The sequence below is a fragment of the Schistocerca piceifrons genome, chromosome 2, assembly GCF_021461385.2.
Source record: "Schistocerca piceifrons isolate TAMUIC-IGC-003096 chromosome 2, iqSchPice1.1, whole genome shotgun sequence".
Classification (NCBI taxonomy): domain Eukaryota; kingdom Metazoa; phylum Arthropoda; class Insecta; order Orthoptera; family Acrididae; genus Schistocerca; species Schistocerca piceifrons.
The window spans coordinates 143,330,851-143,351,063 of NC_060139.1; the positions used below are offsets into that span (position 1 = coordinate 143,330,851).

At 41.7% G+C, this 20,213-nt stretch overlaps 1 protein-coding gene across 1 annotated transcript in view; it reads left to right on the top strand.

The window, feature by feature from the left end:
• LOC124775201 (glutamate receptor 1-like) overlaps positions 1-20,213 on the top strand; it is a 129,457-nt gene that overhangs the window by 35,729 nt on the left and 73,515 nt on the right. Inside the window, exon 3 of the mRNA XM_047250040.1 lies at positions 12,932-13,274. Within this exon, the coding sequence (XP_047105996.1) occupies positions 12,932-13,274 (343 nt within the window). The remainder of the gene's footprint in view (positions 1-12,931; positions 13,275-20,213) is intronic.

Genomic DNA, 20,213 nt, shown 5'->3' on the forward strand with positions numbered 1-20,213 from the left:
TATACACGTAAGTAAATCACAGATGGCTTTGCGCTCGTCCGTGGAAATTCACCTAGTAAAATATGTCTCTGGCAAAACAGAAGACTGATAAATTACTCTTTTCTTTTTCGCGCGCAATTAATAAATTTTGGCCGCCATCTTGTGATGCATTTACATATAATAGCAAATGAACTATTGCAATTTTTGCGTAAAAAAATGGACAAGAATTTGGAAAAAAAAAGAACTGGTGCGTTCTACGCAGTGGGTGTCGAAAAAATGAAAAAAACAATCCCACATTTACTTTCAACTAAAGCGTAGTAGTGCTGCTGCTCTTACCTTACGTGTTATTTTCGGACGGTTTTGTACTCAGAAGAATTAACATTAAATGGTCCAACACTTTCCTCTAAAAAATTGGTAATTTCTATGGTTTTTTTTTTGTTTTTTTTTTTTGCACGTGGCTCGCGTAACATGCAACAGAAATAATGAGTTGTAATAGAAATAATGCATGGCAAAAATGGCTTAAATATTTCAACTAAAATTTCTACTGATTTTTACTGAAATAACCGTCATGGCACTCGGGCCCCACTGTAACGTACTCTGTCTGTTATTGTTTTTGTTTTTTGTTATTGTTTTTTGGTTATTGTAGTTGTATATGAAATTATTGTAGCGGTTTGCTTAGTCTGCCGTACTTCGGATTATTTTGACATTAAATGGAGCCTGAAATTTGCGTAATAAATACTTCCCGTGAAGTGCGATTTGCTGCATAAACAAAAATAAATTGCGGAGACGCAATCCACGGAATATTAACAGAAAAGCTTTAGAACAATGCGCACGACTGTCTAGACACATTCAGAGGGTACGTACATTCGCGTACGAGTGGTTGCGACCTGATGAGAAAAATCTATAATTTTTTTGTGTAAAATAATTACGTCGTAACACATTCGGAGATTGCGAACGTACAATCAGGGTAGAGGCACGTACTTTCTATCATTCCCCGTGGACTGGGTAAAAGAATTGCAGTTATTTAAATTTAAGAATATTTCATTTTCAATCGGACTACTATTTTTACACGAAAAGGAAGATTGCCGGTTCCGATTGTCTCGGCAAAAACACATCGAAACTAATCTTAGCGGCCAGCAAAGGAAAGTAGTGAGGACAATCACGTACCTCTATTGTTGAGCAGCGCCGTCGTAAAGATCGTTGCCTCCATCTAAAATTCGCCTTCTCGAATTAACAGAATAATTTGTACTACATTGATATGGGATTTAGGCTTGATCTTGACAGAAATTACAAAACACATTTTTCATCATTTAACACCTTCACTTAACACACAGATAGACATGAAACTATACAGTACGTCTTTTCGCCAGCACATCAGAACAAAAGGCAGTTAATACTAGAAGTAATAAAAGAATCTCGAAATTAGTTCTTTGTCTCTCAATGATAAAAAAGTTTTTTAGAGTATTCTTCTGGTATGACAGTCGATCAAATTTTCTTCTTGTATCTTTTTACAAAATTTTTTAGTTCTTTTTCAACACGGATATCATACACTGATTCCTTGTCTAAGCGATCGCCAATGTAAATTCTCTCTCCCTGAAATTGAAGTTAATATAATATGACTGAGTAGTATCTAGTTACCTGAATGGAAACTTTTGGGAGAGAGATGTCGCTTCTCCAATAGTTTTACACAATTATCTCCCACTTCTCCAAGTATAAAATTAATTACCCTACCTGGAACAAGAGCTCTGTGGCTACACAGAATTCCAGCAATCGTCGACTCAGAAAATTCTTCAAAGAATCAGAGGCACAATCGTACACCGTGGGGAAGCCGTCTTGGATGCTATGACGTACTCACTCTGCAGCATCGGAATGAGTGTCCAAGCTGTATATGAATTTTGGTAAAGTCCAGAATTTAATCTCTTAACATAAAGCAAGCGACCGTGGTGCAGGATCTACTGATTTCCCAGAATACAAAGTCCTCTACGAGTTGCGGCACACCAGATAAATATCCGAGACACAAACAAAGGAGAAATTAAAATAATCAAAGTAACGTACCTTTTACATTCATGAAATTTCAATTTTCCGTAAATTATTTTCCTACCTATATTCCAGTATCTTCTTTTATGAGATGAAATGTTATCGCAACTAATCAAAGCTCATTCTGTATTCAGGACGACAGCTTACAACAATGCCGTTAATTACAATTCCACTGCGATACTACTCTCCGCAATTGTGAATCAGAATTAAGGAAGTCCATTGTACACGTAAAGTTCCACATTATATCCACAGAGTGTTTATATTACGAGTCAGAGATAACCTGTCTCTCGCAGTCGTATGAAGTCTTTGAGACAAAAAAATAAGTTTCTCGGTCGAAATTATTTCATGAAGAGATTGCTTATTGCATACCAGTACTAAAAACTCATAGATGTTTTGTAGTCGTACCGATCGATTACTACGGCGTAAATTTTGACAAGTATCATGGATTCATGAACGTGCAGTTACAGAGACGGCATTTTAAAAGGTGGTACAGACATGTAGCAAGCAATGTCGGATTATATTAAGCCTGTGTTACACATCGCAAAGAGCAGTAGAAAACTGACATCAAAAATAATTGATAAACATTTATGATCATGTCTCATATTGAAAAATGCATTTAAATATTAGTACATTAGTCTTTTATTAATAAGTTAATTATCCGTGTAGACAGACAACACATCGGTACTTCGTATGATTTTAACCAACATGGTTGGGAATGTCAGTGATTTTACTAGTGATAATTATTTAAGATGCAACAGTCAACGATCGTAGAATATCATTTATTTAAAACGACCGGTTTCGGCACATACAGTAGGCTATCTTCAGACGGATTGCACTGTAAAGATTATAAAAGCAAAACGGCAATGCAACCAAAGTAACGGTTACCTGAAAGACGCCTCCACGGGAACAGCGCAACCAACATACAGCTTTGGACGCTAATAGTCACTATACAATGTCACCTATGCAACAGCGTTCTCTGACAAACAACGGCTAACCCATCTCTATTTCCATGCAATCGGCGTCGCCCTGAAGTACCAACAAACACCAGCAGTTGGCGTTCAACGTACCCACAACCTTTGGTACTGGTCCACTTGTATTTAAAGTTTATTTGAAGGTAAGCAAATTCATTAATGACCTGCACTATTTATTTAAACAGTTGCACTTGTCTAACGAAATACATTTAACTCTACTCTACCGTTATACTTCATTTTCACGTCATAAAAATTTTTACGTAAGGTACGAGGGTAATGCCGAAAGTAAGGTCTCCTATTTTCTTACAAGTACATAGACCTGCTCATTTCTACAATGGTTTACATCAGCTTACAGCTTGAACATTTAGCTAATTTTCGATATAATCACCATTTCTGTTGATGCATTTTTGTAGACGCTGTGGCATTTTTTGTATGCCCATGTCATACCAGCTCGCAGCCATGCTGTTCAGAAAGTTATGAACCTCTTCTTTCACCTCGTCGGAGCTGAATTGGTTTCCGGCCAAATGTTCTTTTAACCTAGAGAACAGGTGATAGTCACCGTAGGGTGGGTGGGTGATTATGTTTCACTGAAACTGTTGCAGGAGAGCAACGGTTTGCAGAGCAATGTGTGGGCGATGGCTGTCATGGAGAATGTGTACGCTCTTGCTCAACATTCTTCTTCTCTGTTCTGAATTGTCCGTTTGAGTTTTTGCGGAGTCTCACAGTACCAGTCAGCGTTAATTGTGGTCCCAGCGATTCAGCTCCGACGACGAGTTGAAAAAAGATGTTCATAACTTTCTGAACAGCACGGCGGCGAGCTGGTATGACATGGACATGCAGAAACTGCCACAGCGTCTACAAAAATGCATCGACAGAAATGGTGATTATGTCGAAAAATAGCTAAATGTTCAAGCTGTAAACTGATGTTAGCCATTGTAGAAATGAACAGGTCTATGTACTTATAAAAAAGTAGGAGACATTACTTTTGGGATTACCGTCGTACGAACCCATTGACTGCAGCTGACGTAATGCAGCAAATTTGCGCGCTATCGAGTAATATTTAACGCGTGGCAGTACAGCCACTAGCAGCAGTTAGCATCCTGACTACAAGCAGCTTCTCAGCACGTCACCAGCTTCATAAAATGGTTAAAACGAAACGGCTTTTTAGTTTAGTCTTTGTACATATTGTGCAAGCCTGACTTTCCTGATTATGATGTACGTTTATAATGTTTATGGGAAAATCAACCTAAAAATGACCAGGTGTATGTTCCGAAACCGGTCATTTTAAATAAACGATATTCTGCGGACGTGACTGTTTCATCATGAGTAAAGACTTCGTCAGACAATTACAGCGTCACAGCGTTGTAATCGCGGAGAGCGGCAGCAATTTGAAGAAGAGAAAACTCGACGCGACGTATTGCGAGTAGTGCCGATTTTTAATGAACAGTATTGGGGGGCCGACGGCCTACTTATGGTGCCCGTACTAACGTTTGTCTACCGGGTGCCTCATTACATTTATCTAGGTCACCAGTTAATAGTATGATCGGTACTTACGCGGCTCGAAGTGCCGCCCCGCATTGTCAGTATTGGGTCTTGAGCAGAAAAGTCTGTGGAGCAGTGGTATAAAGAAAGCAACGTTCTCCATTCACATACCATCTTCGTCTTACAGATCTCCCAAGTCTATTCTCAATATATGTCCAGTCCATCTAAATATTTTCGCACGTTGTTCTGGCAATGCTTACACGTGGTCCACACGACAATCCACTGGCCGGTACGACAGATGCGAACCCTGAAACGCGTCACTCAATTCTGGTACTCACTTCCGATAAGAAACCAATACTTTTTCTCATTAATCACTGTAATTATAACAATTTACTGAGGATCTACTCGCGGCGAGGGTGAAACATTCTGTCGCTACTTACTCCGTCACCAATCCAATTGAAAAGGTGACTCGTTTCTCGCAGAATAAGAACCATAACACCAATCCGATGCTCAATCTTTATAGTCAAATGGGACCTGTGTGATCCATCACACCCGCGCCCTGGAAGACTTCTTCGTAGCCACAGTCGGAAACGGAAACAGGATAAGTCCTTAATAATTTCAAAAAGGAAGATAAGGAACTTTAATTTCAGAAGAAGCAGTAAAAACTGCAGTGTATGATGGACAAATTCCCTCTGTTCTGATAATGAGGCCTCTACAAAAATATTATACAAAAATTTCAATACAATCTAACAAAAAAGTAATTATTTATCAAACTTTTGTTTTATGTTCAGCCACTACGATTCTCTTCTTTCAATAGTATGTGCTATCTCTAAACACACAGTTATCGCTGGTTACATTTAACAGCACAGTATAGAAACATTCACCCATTACAGCTACCTCTTCGGTTAGTCGCCCTTTCAGCAGGTTTCTCGCCATCCATTCTACTAGCAAGAATGAATTATTATTATTTCAGCTCATTTCAGGCTCCACACATGACTGACAGAAGAAATGCGATAAATTAGAAGCTATTCCACAACTATCTGTACTACACTGCTTATATAAAACATGAGAAACAAGGCACGATTTCGGTACATTGAATCATACAATTAATTGACATTTTATGCTTGATATACTTGGAAGGAGAGACAGCATTGGTCGTATTTTCTTGTTTTATTAACCGTAAAATCGATTTTCTGTCACTTAGTGACCATATTCAGTGCTGTAACATACAATTTAAATTGGTAGGCATTGGTGTCAACAAGAAGCTCGTTGACACCAGTGCCTACCAATTTAAATTGTATATTACAGCACTGAAGATGGTCGCTAAGTGACTGAAAATCGATTTTGCGGTTAATAAAACAAAAAAATACGACCAATGCTGTCTCTCCTTCCAAGTATACCCATTATCTGGTCGTGGTGCACAGGACATTCCATGGAGTCGCCAATCAATAACCTTATGCTTTTCTTTTGATTATTCAAAAATATAGAAACAAACTCAGTCCTGTAACACAAGAAAACACGCAAGTCCAACTAACGAGGTTGCCCAGAGTAAAATTCAGAAGAAAGGATAATTTTACTGTGGAAAATGGTACACTATTTTAAATAGATATTATATTGCCAACGGGACTGATGTAATACCTTCTTCCTTTGTTGACATATTATTCAAAATTTGCGATATTATATTCATTATTCATAAAATAACACCAAACCTTACTTTTGATGCCCGATTGAAATACATTCACTATTAACTTACATATAAATACATATGGGTACAAATAAGATAACTTATGTGAAAATTAATGACATTGTTAAAATATTAGCTCTCAAGTACTTCGTGCTTTATACACATTTACACTCTTCTGTTAACACATACGTCCTTTACAAATATTTATCTCATTATCGTCCAAACTTCAAATATTTACTACGGCAGTCTATATTAGTCATCCTTATTCACCTCAATAAATACACAAAAATTATTTATGGTCCTTAACTTTCCCCCACATCATTAATAACATTTTACTAATCATCCTTACATCGGACATCATTCATCCAAACAAGTACCTCCTCATCTACATGTCAATCAACACTTTTTCCTGTTTATCACAACCAACAGTTGTCATGTAACTCGAATTATATGCAATTTGTCTCTTATTTCATTAAGCATGAAAAACGCTACAGCATTGGATAGGAGTCTTTACTGATACTAATTAGCTAATATTTTGATGTAGTTTCCTTTCAGATCTGGCATTTATCACCTTTATTTTACGCAGTATTATTTAGATAGTCAGTTCATATTGAATAATTGCACTGATCGTGGCTTCTTCCATATTTAAATATCTATTTTAACACTACATTCAATTTCAGTTTGTTTACCGAGCGAGGTGGCGCAGTGGTTAGCACACTGGACTCGCATTCAGGAGGACGTTTCAATCCCACGGCTGGCCATTGTATTTTGGTTCTCCGTGATTTCCCTAAATCGCTCTAAGCAAATGACGGGATTGGTCCCTCGAAAGGGCACGGCCGACTTCCTTCCCCGTCCATCGCCAATCCGATGACCTCGCTGTTTGGTCTCTTCCTCCCAAACTACCTCAACACAGTTTGTTTTTCCACTGTTGTGATATATCTCCATAGAGCTTCATCCGTGGAGGGCCTTATAGAGTTTTCAGTGTTGTCCACAACGTCATTTATATTTCTTATTATCAGTACCGCTCCTGCAACACTCCCATGACGTACGACAAAGTTCCTTTTATGTGTAAACATTTCTATTTGTTGCGAGTGACGTGTCGTGTTTCATCTGCTAGGAACTCTTCATTTCAATCACAGTGCAACTCTGATATTAGATACGCTCGTAATATGTTCATTAGGCGATAGCGCGAAATTTCTGTGACTCATGGAACACGGCAACAAATGGGGCGCCGATTTCTAGTGCCGCATGGTTGTCGTGGACGAACAGCACAAGCTGGGTTTCACAAGGTAATTATTTGTAGATTAATGTTTATTCTTCCTAAGAAACATTTCAGCCTCCATAAGGGTACATCATGTGAGCGTTAGACACAAAATTTTACAACAGCTTGACTTTAGTGACATAAACCTACAGTTGCGTGCGTCGGTTGACAACTTTTCTTGGAAACAGGTATGGACTTTTTCCTACCACTTTGACAGCTTCGTTCCTTCAGCGGCATACGGTAGACTCTTGCTAGAACAGGAGTCAGTTTTTTCGCAAACTACAAGCAGAATCGCGTAGGTATTCCATCAGGCCAAGCCGAGTGGATTTCTGTCGGGCTGTTTTAGTTCAGATTCTATCCCGCTGTCAGTTTTGTTTAAATCCGCTATTTCTCTTACTACTCTTGAAAGTAGAATCTTCACCCTCCTCCCTCCCCCCTCTCACGATCCACAGGCACACTCACACATATGGCTGGGACAGTGGACAACATCTTTCTGGAAATAAAATAATCTCGGTCACCCAATGTGACCAATATTTTAGTTAAGTTTCCTTAGGACTTTCATCTGGAAATTCCTCCCAGCTGGGTTCGCTTCGCCCCATTCCAAGTCTACTGGGACATCTGTCCAGAAGGAACGAATTCTGCAACAGCCCAACCTGCCCTTCCAAGTCGGAAAAAAATCGTTATACAATATTACACGCTGAAATAAAAAGCTGTTCGACATTTTTTCTCTGAGCAGATTTCTTTTTCCTCACAAATGTACCAACATAGACATCCAATGATGACTTCAGTATTCCTGTTGAAAATCTGATTTCTTAGCATAACATGAGAATTATTCATAATTACTCAGAACGTGAAGGTTCTACCACTATTGTTACTGCTGTGGCCTTCAGTCTCGAGACTGGTTTGACTCTGCTCTGTCTTATACAAGCCTCTTTATACCCAAAAGACTACTGCAATCCACCTCTTTTTGAACCTGCTTGCTGTACTCGTCTCTTGATGTCCCTCTGCTATTTTTAACCCCCCCCCTTCCCCGGCCCTCATGCATATGCACACACACACACACACACACACACACACACACACACACACACACACACACATATATATATATATATATATATATATATATATATATATATACTGCCCTCCAAAATTTATCATTACTTAACGTCTCACAATGTGTCCCGCCTCTTAGGTACGTTTTACCACAAAATTCGGCTCTCCTCAATCGTATTCAGCATCTCATCATTAGCTACGAGATGAACGCATCTCATCTTCGGCATTCTTCTGTAGCACCATATTTGAAAAGCTACTATGGTCTTCTTGTCTGAAGTGCTTATCTTCCACGTTTCACTTCAATAGAAGGCAACTCCAGACAAATATCTTCAGAAAAGACTTGTGAACACTTGAACGTATATTCGAAGTCAACATATTCCTCCTCTTCAGAAACGCTTTCCTTGCCATTGTCAGTCACCATTAAATATATACTCTACTAAATGCTCAAATTTAAACACTCGTATACTACTTTTAGGGTCACATTTCCTAATCCAACTCCGTCCGCATCGCCTGATCGAATTCATTTCAGTGCCGTTTTTCCAAGACACTATGTATTTCTTTCAACTTCTATTTGAAGCCCTTGCCGTCTCTTTCATAATGTTAATGTCATCCGCAGACATTGAATTTTTTCTTTGGGCTTTACATTCTTTTACCATTCTATCCTGTTTTCTTCACAGGTTACTCAATCGACATATTGAACAACGTTAGGGACAGACTACAATCGTCACTTCCTTCTCAATTGCTGTCTCCCTTTAATGTCCTTCGACGATAATATTGGCCTTTTGGTTCCTGTATTTGTAGTAAACGACCGACTTTCACAATTCAAAGTGTATGCGAGTGATCATTGTCAAAAGCTTTTTCTAACTTTACAAAAGTTGCCAGGCTAGGTTTGTGCTTTTTAACCTATCTTCTAGAAAAGTCGTAGAGTCAATATTGGCTCGAGTGTTCCAGCGTTTGGTCGGAGCCCAAACTAATCCTCTGTGATTTTGGCTTCTGCCAGTTTTTCCATTCTGAGATAATAATTCGTTTCAGTATTTTGCAGTCAATACCTTTTTGCGGATAGTTTAGTAGTATTCATAAGCACCTGCTTCGTTTGGCCCTTATATTATTACACTGTAATTGAAGTCTGGGGGTATTTGCGCTCTCTCACGTTTCTTGCATAACGGGTGGAAAAGTTTTGTCATGAATGGCGCTCCGAAGGTTATCAGCATTTCTGAGGGAATGTCGTGTACTCCAGGGGCCTTGTATTCACTTTGATCTCTCATTGCTCTATCAAATTCTTTTCGCAGCATCGTATCTCTCATTTCCTCTTCATCTACTTCCCCTTCCCTGTCTATAGCAATGCATTCACTTTGCTTGTAGGGATACTCTATATGTTCCTTCCAGCTTTCAGCTTCAACTGCTATATTTAGTACCGGAATCCACCTGAGATTTGATATTCATACAGCTGCTTCTCTTTCCTTCAAAGAACTCTTATATTTTCTTGTAGGTGGTATCTGCTTTTCGCCTGATTGTATATGCCTGTATAAACTTAAGTTTGTCCTCTAGCCATGCCTTCATAGCCATTTTGCACTTACTGGCAGTCTAACTTCTTGGACGTTTATATTCACTTTCGCCTGCTTCCTTTATGCTGCATTTTTGTATTTTCTCCTTTCATCAATTAAACTAATAAATCGTATGATACCCAAGGATTTCTACTAGTCTTTCTGTCTTTACTTATTTCGTCCTTTATTACCTTGACTATTTCATCTCTCAAAGCTACCCACTTTTGTTCTACTGTATTACTTTCTCCTTCTTCTGACAATGGTTGCCTAATGTTCTCTGCGGAACTTTCAACAGCCTCTGGTACTTTCAAAATTGTCTAGGTCTCATATCCTTAATCTCCTGTTTGTTTTGCCATGAGGCGTGTTTTTCAAGTATGTACCGTTTTGAAATTAAAAAACGACGTGCTAAGATATATATGAAAGCTTGTTCCTTAATTTACTCACTGACGCCATTACAGTCTGATTCTTCCTTGTTTACGTTGTGTACTGAGTGTTTAAGATGCCTCCGATAATCGTGAGTCCCGCCGACTGTGAAGTACGGACTGTTATAAGATTTCTTAGTGCTAAAGGCCTAAAAGCGATCGATATTCATCGTGAGAACTGTGCGGTTTACGGAGAAAACATTATGAGTGATGGAATGGTAAGAAAGTGGGTGAGAGCATTTAAAGATGGCCGTACAAATGTGCGTGGGCGTCCTTCGGTCGTTAATGAAAGTTTGGTGCAGGAAGTGGACAACAAGGTGAGAGAAAACAGACGCTTTACGAATTCCTCCTTGCAGGATGGCTTCCTAATGTTTCTCGTTGTGTTTTGTATAGAATTGCGACCGAGCACTTGAATTAGGGCTTACCGAAAATTGTGCGCCCGTTGGGTACCGAAAATGTTGACGGATGTGCGCAAAACAAAACGTTTAGACAGTGTAGTGACTTTCCTTGAGTGGTACCACAACGACGGTGATGATATGTTACGCCAAATTGTTATGGGCGATGAAACATGGGTGGCCTACGTTCACACCAGAAACAAAGCAACAAGCAACAGTCCATGAAAGTTGAGCAAGGGCACCGTTTTGCTGCGAGACAATGCCCGTCCGCATGTGGCGATTCATATCATAGATCTCATCACATCTTTTCGATGCGAAACTCTAGATCAGGGCTTCCCAACATGTGGTCCGCGGACCCCTTTAGGGGTCCGCCGGCTCTTCCTAGGTGTCCGCGGCCACCCTTCACCAAATCGCGTAAAATAATGAGTAAAATTATTGAATAAAAATGTGAGAATCAAATTCATCGCAATTTTTTTCGTGTAAAAAAATGTGTACTTTTACTTCAGGTCGTATTCCCAAGCAGCCTTTGCGCTTCCTAGGTGAGAACGCATACACTGTTTAGTGCCGGAGAATGTGGCTTCTCTGATCGACTGTTTCGCAACAATACGGGGGTCGTTTGTGCGCCGGCTCACGGCGGTAGATGCGCTAAACCTTTTACGCATGCACAGAGCGAGCTTTGTCGACCAATCACAGCAGTCGCTGGCACGTGTGCGGCCCCAGGCCACATTAAATGTTAAACTTGCTTTGTCAGTGCACTACCTATTTCATAAGTCGATTTTTGACCTTCAAGTTGTTTTCATTCGTCCCTAAACCAAAGACTATTGATACTTTGGGGGGAGGGGGGGAGGGGGGGTGGTCATTGGGAACAGACGAGGGTTCTGCCATGGAATTTCGACTGTAGAAGGAGTCCACCAGCTGAAAAGGTTGGGAAGCCCTGCTCTAGATCATCCTCCATACAGCCCCGAATTGCGCGCAGTGACTACCATCTGTTCCTGCACTTGAAGAAAAACCTGGGCGGCCAACGTCTTCAAGACGATGGCGAAGTCAAAACAGTAATGATGCAGTGGTTAACAAGTCAGGCGGCAGACTCCTATGAGGAGGATATTCAAAAACTGATACAACGTTATGAAAAGTGCCTCAGTACTGACGGAAATTAAGTAGAAAAGTAGATTACAGTATAGGCTTTCATGTAAAAATGAAATAATTTGAGATATCTTAGCACGTTTTTTTTTCAACTTCAAAACAATACTTACTTGAAAATCCCGTGTGGTTTGCATACTGTAAGACCTTCGGTACACACACCATCAGATTATTTGACTTGTAGCTCTAACGAAGTAGGCGAGTTTCAGCAATATGTCTCGTGGTCTTATTGTGGCGTGTTTATCTTCTGCCGTTAGGTCAGACGACAGAAATGCCACTTGCATGCTTAGAGTGGCAGATTGACGGTGAGCAAGTTTAAACAGAATTTGATCAATTTTCACATACATTCATTAAAATAACAAGCATAAAATTACTTAACTTGGTTCTGGATGCTATTCACTATTGACAATCTTAAGTTCCCCTGGTATTGGTATGTTAATCTTATTCTCACATATCTCTGATACTTGACAAAGTGTCTATACATTTCTCTTCATGGCTATGTACAAGAATATGGTAATCTTATTAGGCGCAGACTGAAACTTGGCTATAGACTGGTACAGACTAATGCAGACTGGTACAGACTGGTGCAGACAAATGCAGACCGACTAATCGGACAGTCGTTATAATACCTCGAGGGTTCAGGTATCATTGTGGGAGTGTGATCCGCGAAGAGAAAAGGTTCTACGTTAGCAGCAATCTAATTGGTTGCGTTACATATTAATACGCTGATCGGCGGAAGCAGAATTTGGTCCGTCTCTAAGGCAGCGCCATCTCGTAGTGCGGAGACGGACGAGCGCTGCGCCTGCGCTGTTGCGCTTAGCGAGGCGCGCTCTAGTGGGAAAGTTGTGTACGCGCTGACTACGCGGAACTATGTACACAACTACACGCCTCGTAATTTTTCAGTTTTAATCCTAGTACTAGTTTATATGAAAATTACATCTAAGTTTTGTTTGCTCGCAGAAAAATGCGACGTGGCGTGTGGATGACTACGCAGTGGACAGGTGGGGCTCGATATGGGACAACGGCTCCGGGAACGGCCTGCTGGGCGCCGTGGCGATGGGCGAGGCGGACGCGGCTTACGCGGCCGTGTACCGCTGGTTCCCCGAGTACCTGTTTGTCGACTACACGCGGCCCTACCTGCGCGCCGGCATCGCCTGCATGGCACCACGGCCGCGCACGCGCCCCGGCTGGCAGGTGCCCGTGCTGCCCTTCTCGCCCCTCCTCTGGGCCGCTGTCTGGGCCTCCGTGGTGCTCGCCACACTCGCACTCTACTCTGCCAGAAGGACGTCCAACTGGGTGCTCGGTGAGCTACACCTGCGCCAAGCAGTGTCTCTTTTGTCTAACTCCAGGCTACCTGAAATATCACCAGTATTGAACGGGGCTCTAAATCAGTGCTAGATACACACTAAAGTGCGCTTCATTTATAACGGCGGCCGAGTTTAGGATCGTTCTGCGCATCTGATGTCACAAAACACAGTCAGCCAATGAACAGAGGACGACGTTGCCAGAGCTCGACTGCAGTGCAGAGCACAGACGAGTGTCTTCAATAATAGAACAAAGCAATACCTTGATAACAGACTTTCTTTTATAAAGAGTTTGCAAAAAGCATTCCTTATACCAATTGCTTCATATTCTATTAATTAATTAAACCAAACAAGCAATAAGCCTCCTAATTCAGGCGATAGCAAGAAAAGGTGTTTGTATCAATCTCACGAACCGCTTTTTCGCAATAAAGAACGGCAGTAATTGTTTATTTCCTATTGTACTTCGACGAAGCGTGAGTAATTCTTAGTCATACCAACAGTGTTTGTCGGTATTTTGCGTGACGTTTCAGACTCCTCAAGGAGTTTATTGGCTGATGAGTTGCGTTAGCGTAGTGGTTAAGGTGATGGGCGGCTAAATGAAAGGTTATGAATTTAAACCTTGTGCAGTGCTTAATATTTTCTTTATTTAAAAACGAAATCGAAGTGTCTTACTTCATGAGTTTTATTCGTTTGAATGTAATTTTTTTTTAATTTCTAGTGCTTTGTCTTTCATAAACCCTTTCGCTGCTACAGAGACGAGCTCCCCGCATTCCTCGCTGTGCGCGATTTTGTTATCTCTGCACTGCTCGCCTGTGCAGAGACATGATGTTCCGACTGCTTTGACGCATTTATCATTCGATTTCACAAAAACAATTTGGCACAAAAATTTGATTTTTACACATCTTCTTGACTGATACCTCCCCCCATAAATGACTTAATTTTGTTTCGATGTTCAACGCAGTTATTGTGCAGCATTAAATGTAGTAAACCGTTACACGAAATTTTGAAGAGTTTGCAGAGGTAAAAGTCCATAGCGTATACTCTCCGTATGGTCAACTTTAGTTGCCACAATGTTGAGAATGAAATGTGGACAAGATACTTAAATTTCATATAAAATTTACTGCATAACAATATCTCATTTCATTTGAGTACCAGATAGGTGTCGTATGTAATATTGAGAAATATCCCGTCTTTCGCGACTGTAATAAAAGTTTTATTTACACCGGGCAGTGATGACGAAATCGCGCACAGCGCGGAATTCAGGGAGCATGTCTTTGTAGTAGCGAAAGGGTTAATGCGGCCGTGGTGGCTTAAGTTCATGAACTGCGCGCGCCCCCTAAACGTAAGTTTGAGAACTATACTATACTATGGCGCTGCTTCTCTTGGCGCGTGCGTCGTGTGCAACTGGCAACGCAGCAATCTCCCGCGTCTGGGCGGGCATGCGCGAGCCGTCAAGATAAAAGAATTAAACTACAGTGGACCATAAGATTTGATCCCATACAATAAGCCCTATCTTATCTTAAATACGTAAAGCGTCACAAACGCAAGGCATTTTTCCAGAATGACTGAAATATGCCATTCCCGAACCCCTTCATCATAAAGGTAAATGTAAATATCGTGTGACTACTGCCTCCCGCCGGGTAGACCGTCCGCCAGGTGCAAGTCTTTGGATTTGACGTCACTTCGGCAACTTGCGCGGTGATGGAAATGAAATGATGATGATTAGGACAACACAACAACCAGTCCCTGAACGGAGAAAATTTCCGACCTAGCTGGGAATCGAATCCTTAGGAATGACATTCTGTATCGCTGAACACTTTTTTTCCATTTTGTTCGTTGTTGATCGTTGTGTATGGTCGTTGTTGGCGTCACATGACATCCGTTCAAGTTTGTTTGTTGATCCTTTCACTCAGGTTCTTTCTTACAGAGGCCAACAGCTCTCACACCGAATACCACTCAGCTAACGAGGGCGGACATCATAAAGGTGATAAGAGAGATGTCAAGATCTACCTCCCTGTTTCTCTACTGACATCATTTTCCCGAGTTTTCGGAAAAATGATGTATTCTAGAACAGCGTCTCATCTGAACAACAATAATAATCCCAACAAATCACAGTTTGCATTTCTGAAGAGCTGTCATGCTGAGAATAGAATTTATTTGTTCAGTCCCCACATTTTACAAGCATTAAGTAATAACACAGCGCCAGTTAATGTTTTCTGCGATATCTCTAAGGCATTTGACCCTGTGAATCACAATATTCTCAAACATAAATTGAAGTTTTGTCGGAGTAATGTTGTAGCCAATCAGTGGATAATGTCACATCCAGCCAAAATTATGCAGAAAGTAGTACTTAGTACGTCAACTAATATAGCTTAGCGACATTATTCTTAAGGCACCATCTTACGTCCACTATTGTTCGTCATATAAGCAAACGATCTTCTGTTGTACAACAAACAGAATTAGTTCTTTTAGCAGATGACACTGGTACTGTAATCAAGCCAGGCAATATAGAGAAACAGAAGAAATGAAAAAAAAACATTCTTAAATGTATCATTAATTGTTTTTTTGCGAATGGTCTCACCCTTAATTGTAAAAATATACACCATATTGAATTCTTCTCATCTAGCGGCAATACACCATTGGTATATGCAGCGCATGATGAGGAAATAATACATAGGGTGGATACTACAAAATTCTTAGGTGTTCATGCTGAAGAGAATTTAACATGGATTAAGGACATTTTGGAACTCCTAAAACAAATTAGTTCAGCCATATATACACTTAAAAATCATTGCACATCTTGGGGAGAGACAAATCACTAGCTTCATTCAGTAATGTAATATGGAATAATGTTTTGGGGTCACTCAGCTGCAATAAAGGAAGTCCTCATTGCTCAAAACACTGTTGTAAGAGTAATACGTCGTTGAAACTTCCTGGCTGATTAAAACTATGTGCCGGACCGAGACTCGAACTCGGGACCTTTGCCTTTCGCTGGCAAGTGCTCTGTGGCTAAGCCATGTCTCTGCAATATCCTTTCTTGCAGGAGTGCTAGTTCTGCAAGGTTCGCAGGAGAGCTTCTGTAAAGTTTGGAAGGTAGGAGACGAGGTACTGGCAGAAGTAAAGCTGTGAGGACGGGGCGTGAGTCGTGCTTGGGTAGCTCAGTTGGTAGAGCACTTGCAAAGGTCCCGAGTTCGAGTCTCGGTCCGGCACACAGTTTTAATCTGCCAGGAAGTTTCATATCAGCGCACACTCCACTGCAGAGTGAAAATCTCATTCTGTAATACGTGGTTCTTCCCCACAATTATCTTGTAGACATTTTGTTTAAAGAGTTTGTTCTTCAGGCTATTGCTCCACGTTCTGCTTATGCCCTCATAAAATTTGTTGTAAATAATCCACTGCAGTTCAAAAGGAACAATGACGTATGTAAGTATTACACCAGAAGGAAAATGACATTCATTTCCCTACATTAAAGTAGCCTTCAGCAAAAGAAGGTATGCACTATGATGCAACGAAATTTTTTGATAGCTTACCCAGGGATATAAAATATCTGACAGATAGCAAAGTGAAATTGGAAAACAAACTAAAAAAGTTTCTCCTTGACAGCTCCTTGAATTCTGTAGAAAAATTTCTATTACTGTAATGCGTAAAAGGTGGTGGAGAGGAATTCCTCAGATGTGAAGATTTAATACATTATATACGTTCAGCATGTAGTCTTATTTAAAAGTTAAGTTGTGGTACGCATGAAAAATGACTCGTTCAATATTATGATAATTTATGGTGCAAGTGATGGATCACTGAACTATCTAACTACTGCCCACCAGCAGATTGAGTGCTGGATGATGGGGCTGCCGGCAAATGATGTTCGAAGGAAAGTATATAATCTGTAACCAAATGACATGGCCAAACTTTCGGCAAACATTCCTCCCATGTCGAAGAAGAAAATACACTCCTGGAAATTGAAATAAGAACACCGTGAATTCATTGTCCCAGGAAGGGGAAACTTTATTGACACATTCCTGGGGTCAGATACATCACATGATCACACTGACAGAACCACAGGCACATAGACACAGGCAACAGAGCATGCACAATGTCGGCACTAGTACAGTGTATATCCACATTTCGCAGCAATGCAGACTGCTATTCTCCCATGGAGACGATCGTAGAGATGCTGGATGTAGTCCTGTGCAACGGCTTGCCATGCCATTTCCACCTGGCGCCTCAGTTGGACCAGCGTTCGTGCTGGAGGTGCAGACCGCGTGAGACGACGCTTCATCCAGTCCCAAACATGCTCAATGGGGGACAGATCCGGAGATCTTGCTGGCCAGGGTAGTTGACTTACACCTTTTAGAGCACGTTGGGTGGCATGGGACACATGCGGACGTGCATTGTCCTGTTGGAACAGCAAGTTCCCTTGCCGGTCTAGGAATGGTAGAACGATGGGTTCGACGACGGTTTGGATGTACCGTGCACTATTCAGTGTCCCCTCGACGATCACCAGTTGTGTACGGCCAGTGTAGGAGATCGCTCCCCACACCATGATGCCGGGTGTTGGCCCTGTGTGCCTCGGTCGTATGCAGTCCTGATTGTGGCGCTCACCTGCACGGCGCCAAACACGCATACGACCATCATTGGCACCAAGGCAGAAGCGACTCTCATCGCTGAAGACGACACGTCTCCATTCGTCCCTCCATTCACGCCTGTCGCGACACCACTGGAGGCGGGCTGCACGATGTTGGGGCGTGAGCGGAAGACGGCCTAACGGTGTGCGGGACCGTAGCCCAGCTTCATGGAGACGGTTGCGAATGGTCCTCGCCGATACCCCAGGAGCAACAGTGTCCCTAATTTGCTGGGAAGTGGCGGTGCGGTCCCCTACGGCACTGCGTAGGATCCTATGGTCTTGGCGTGCATCCGTGCGTCGCTGCGGTCCGGTCCCAGGTCGACGGGCACGTGCACCTTCCGCCGACCACTGGCGACAACATCGATGTACTGTGGAGACCTCACGCCCCACGTGTTGAGCAATTCGGCGGTACGTCCACCCGGCCTCCCGCATGCCCACTATACGCCCTCGCTCAAAGTCCGTCAACTGCACATACGGTTCACGTCCACGCTGTCGCGGCATGCTACCAGTGTAAAGACTGCGATGGAGCTCCGTATGCCACGGCAAACTGGCTGACACTGACGGCGGCGGTGCACAAATGCTGCGCAGCTAGCGCCATTCGACGGCCAACACCGCGGTTACTGGTGTGTCCGCTGTGCCGTGCGTGTGATCATTGCTTGTACAGCCCTCTCGCAGTGTCCGGAGCAAGTATGGTGGGTCTGACACACCGGTGTCAATGTGTTCTTTTTTCCATTTCCAGGAGTGTATATAGACATGGCTCCAGAAACGCTTTATTTCCGTGTTAGGCCTCAGTTCCTATCACTGAAACGCACAGGTAGAGAGTGTACCAGAAAATTAGGAAACACTTAACTAAATTAAACGCAATGCTCTCCAAATTATAATTGTCTTACAACCACACTAGGGCTGTCGTCAACTGCACGGACACGTTCCTGCTCTGATCAAGGTTTCATTGCCCTTCTAGGTCTCGGCCAGTTGCGGGTAGAAGGCTTAAATGTCTCATGCTCTCTACGGCGACGATGCATCGCTTCAAACATGCTTCTACAGGGGCATAACCGTTACTGAATTCTCTCCCGATACAAACACTGAGCGTCACGACCTGTGCTGACTCATAATCAGTACAGCAAATGGGCATCTGTCAACTCAGCATCTAGAATACACTTCCACTGAACTCCACAGGAAAGCAAATTCACGTTGAATTTTAAGCAGTTGTTGCTAAGTGCTTGCACAGCCCATCATAAGCACTAAACAGCTGGTGCTACACGCTTGAGGTTTGTGGAGCAGTTTCGTTAGTGCCACATATCAACATAAGCAATAAAGTTATTCGCATGTGAGCACAAGCAATTAAGCGAGTCACGTGCCAACAAAAGATTCCTTCACTTGGAACAACAAACACTGGCGGTGAACATATGAACTACAACTTACTTTACATTCTCAACAAATTTAACCATTGATGTATTTTGAACATTTCATGCATCAAAACGTATTGTGTACTTCTGGTACGTTCTGTTTCTGTGTCTTTCCAATGGATAATATGATTATGATGAGGATTAGAAAATGGGCTCTAACATGGCAACAAATCATTTGCTGCCCAATTTCCACTGAACACATTTTATTCTTCTGCTTGTGAGCAATGTATCCTGAAAGGTTAGCTATCCCTTTTTGTTACACCCTGTATACAAGGTAAACCATAGCTCCACCTACAAACTCACAAAGGTTGTTCAGTGACACCTGAGTATTTTGACATCAGGGGACCCAGACCCTGCAATGGCTTGTTACATAGTTATTGCATTTCTTTTTTTTTGGTTACTTGCCCCAGTTAGCTCTGCATTGCATTGAAAATAATGCAGACTATAGTAATTAAACAGCATGCTCTGTGTGTCTTTTTCCATTCACTCATGTTACCTGCGTTTGATAACATTAAGGCCCTCTTTCACTCATCGACCTCAACTATGGATTCAGTACTAATCGTTTCTGTCTAGAGTTTTGTTTTCGGGCAGTGTTAGTTGTGCTTTAACAGTGGCACACAGCTGTATTATGAATAGGTTTGGTGACGAAGAGTTGGTCGATACGCATCTCATGTACTGGTTCGCTAAATGCAATGGAAGGCACAGCGACGTTATTCCCGCTGTTCCCGCAACGATGGTAACCAAACCACACTCCTTTTGTATCTGACGTTTGTTGCATTTCTCGGTGTTTTGTGTTGTAGATTATACGTTTTAGATATTGCCTATGACAGGCGTCTTCACTGTTGTGAAGGTATTGTTACAAAAACATGGACGATTGCCGTAACAAACAGAATAAATCATGGTTTCATTAT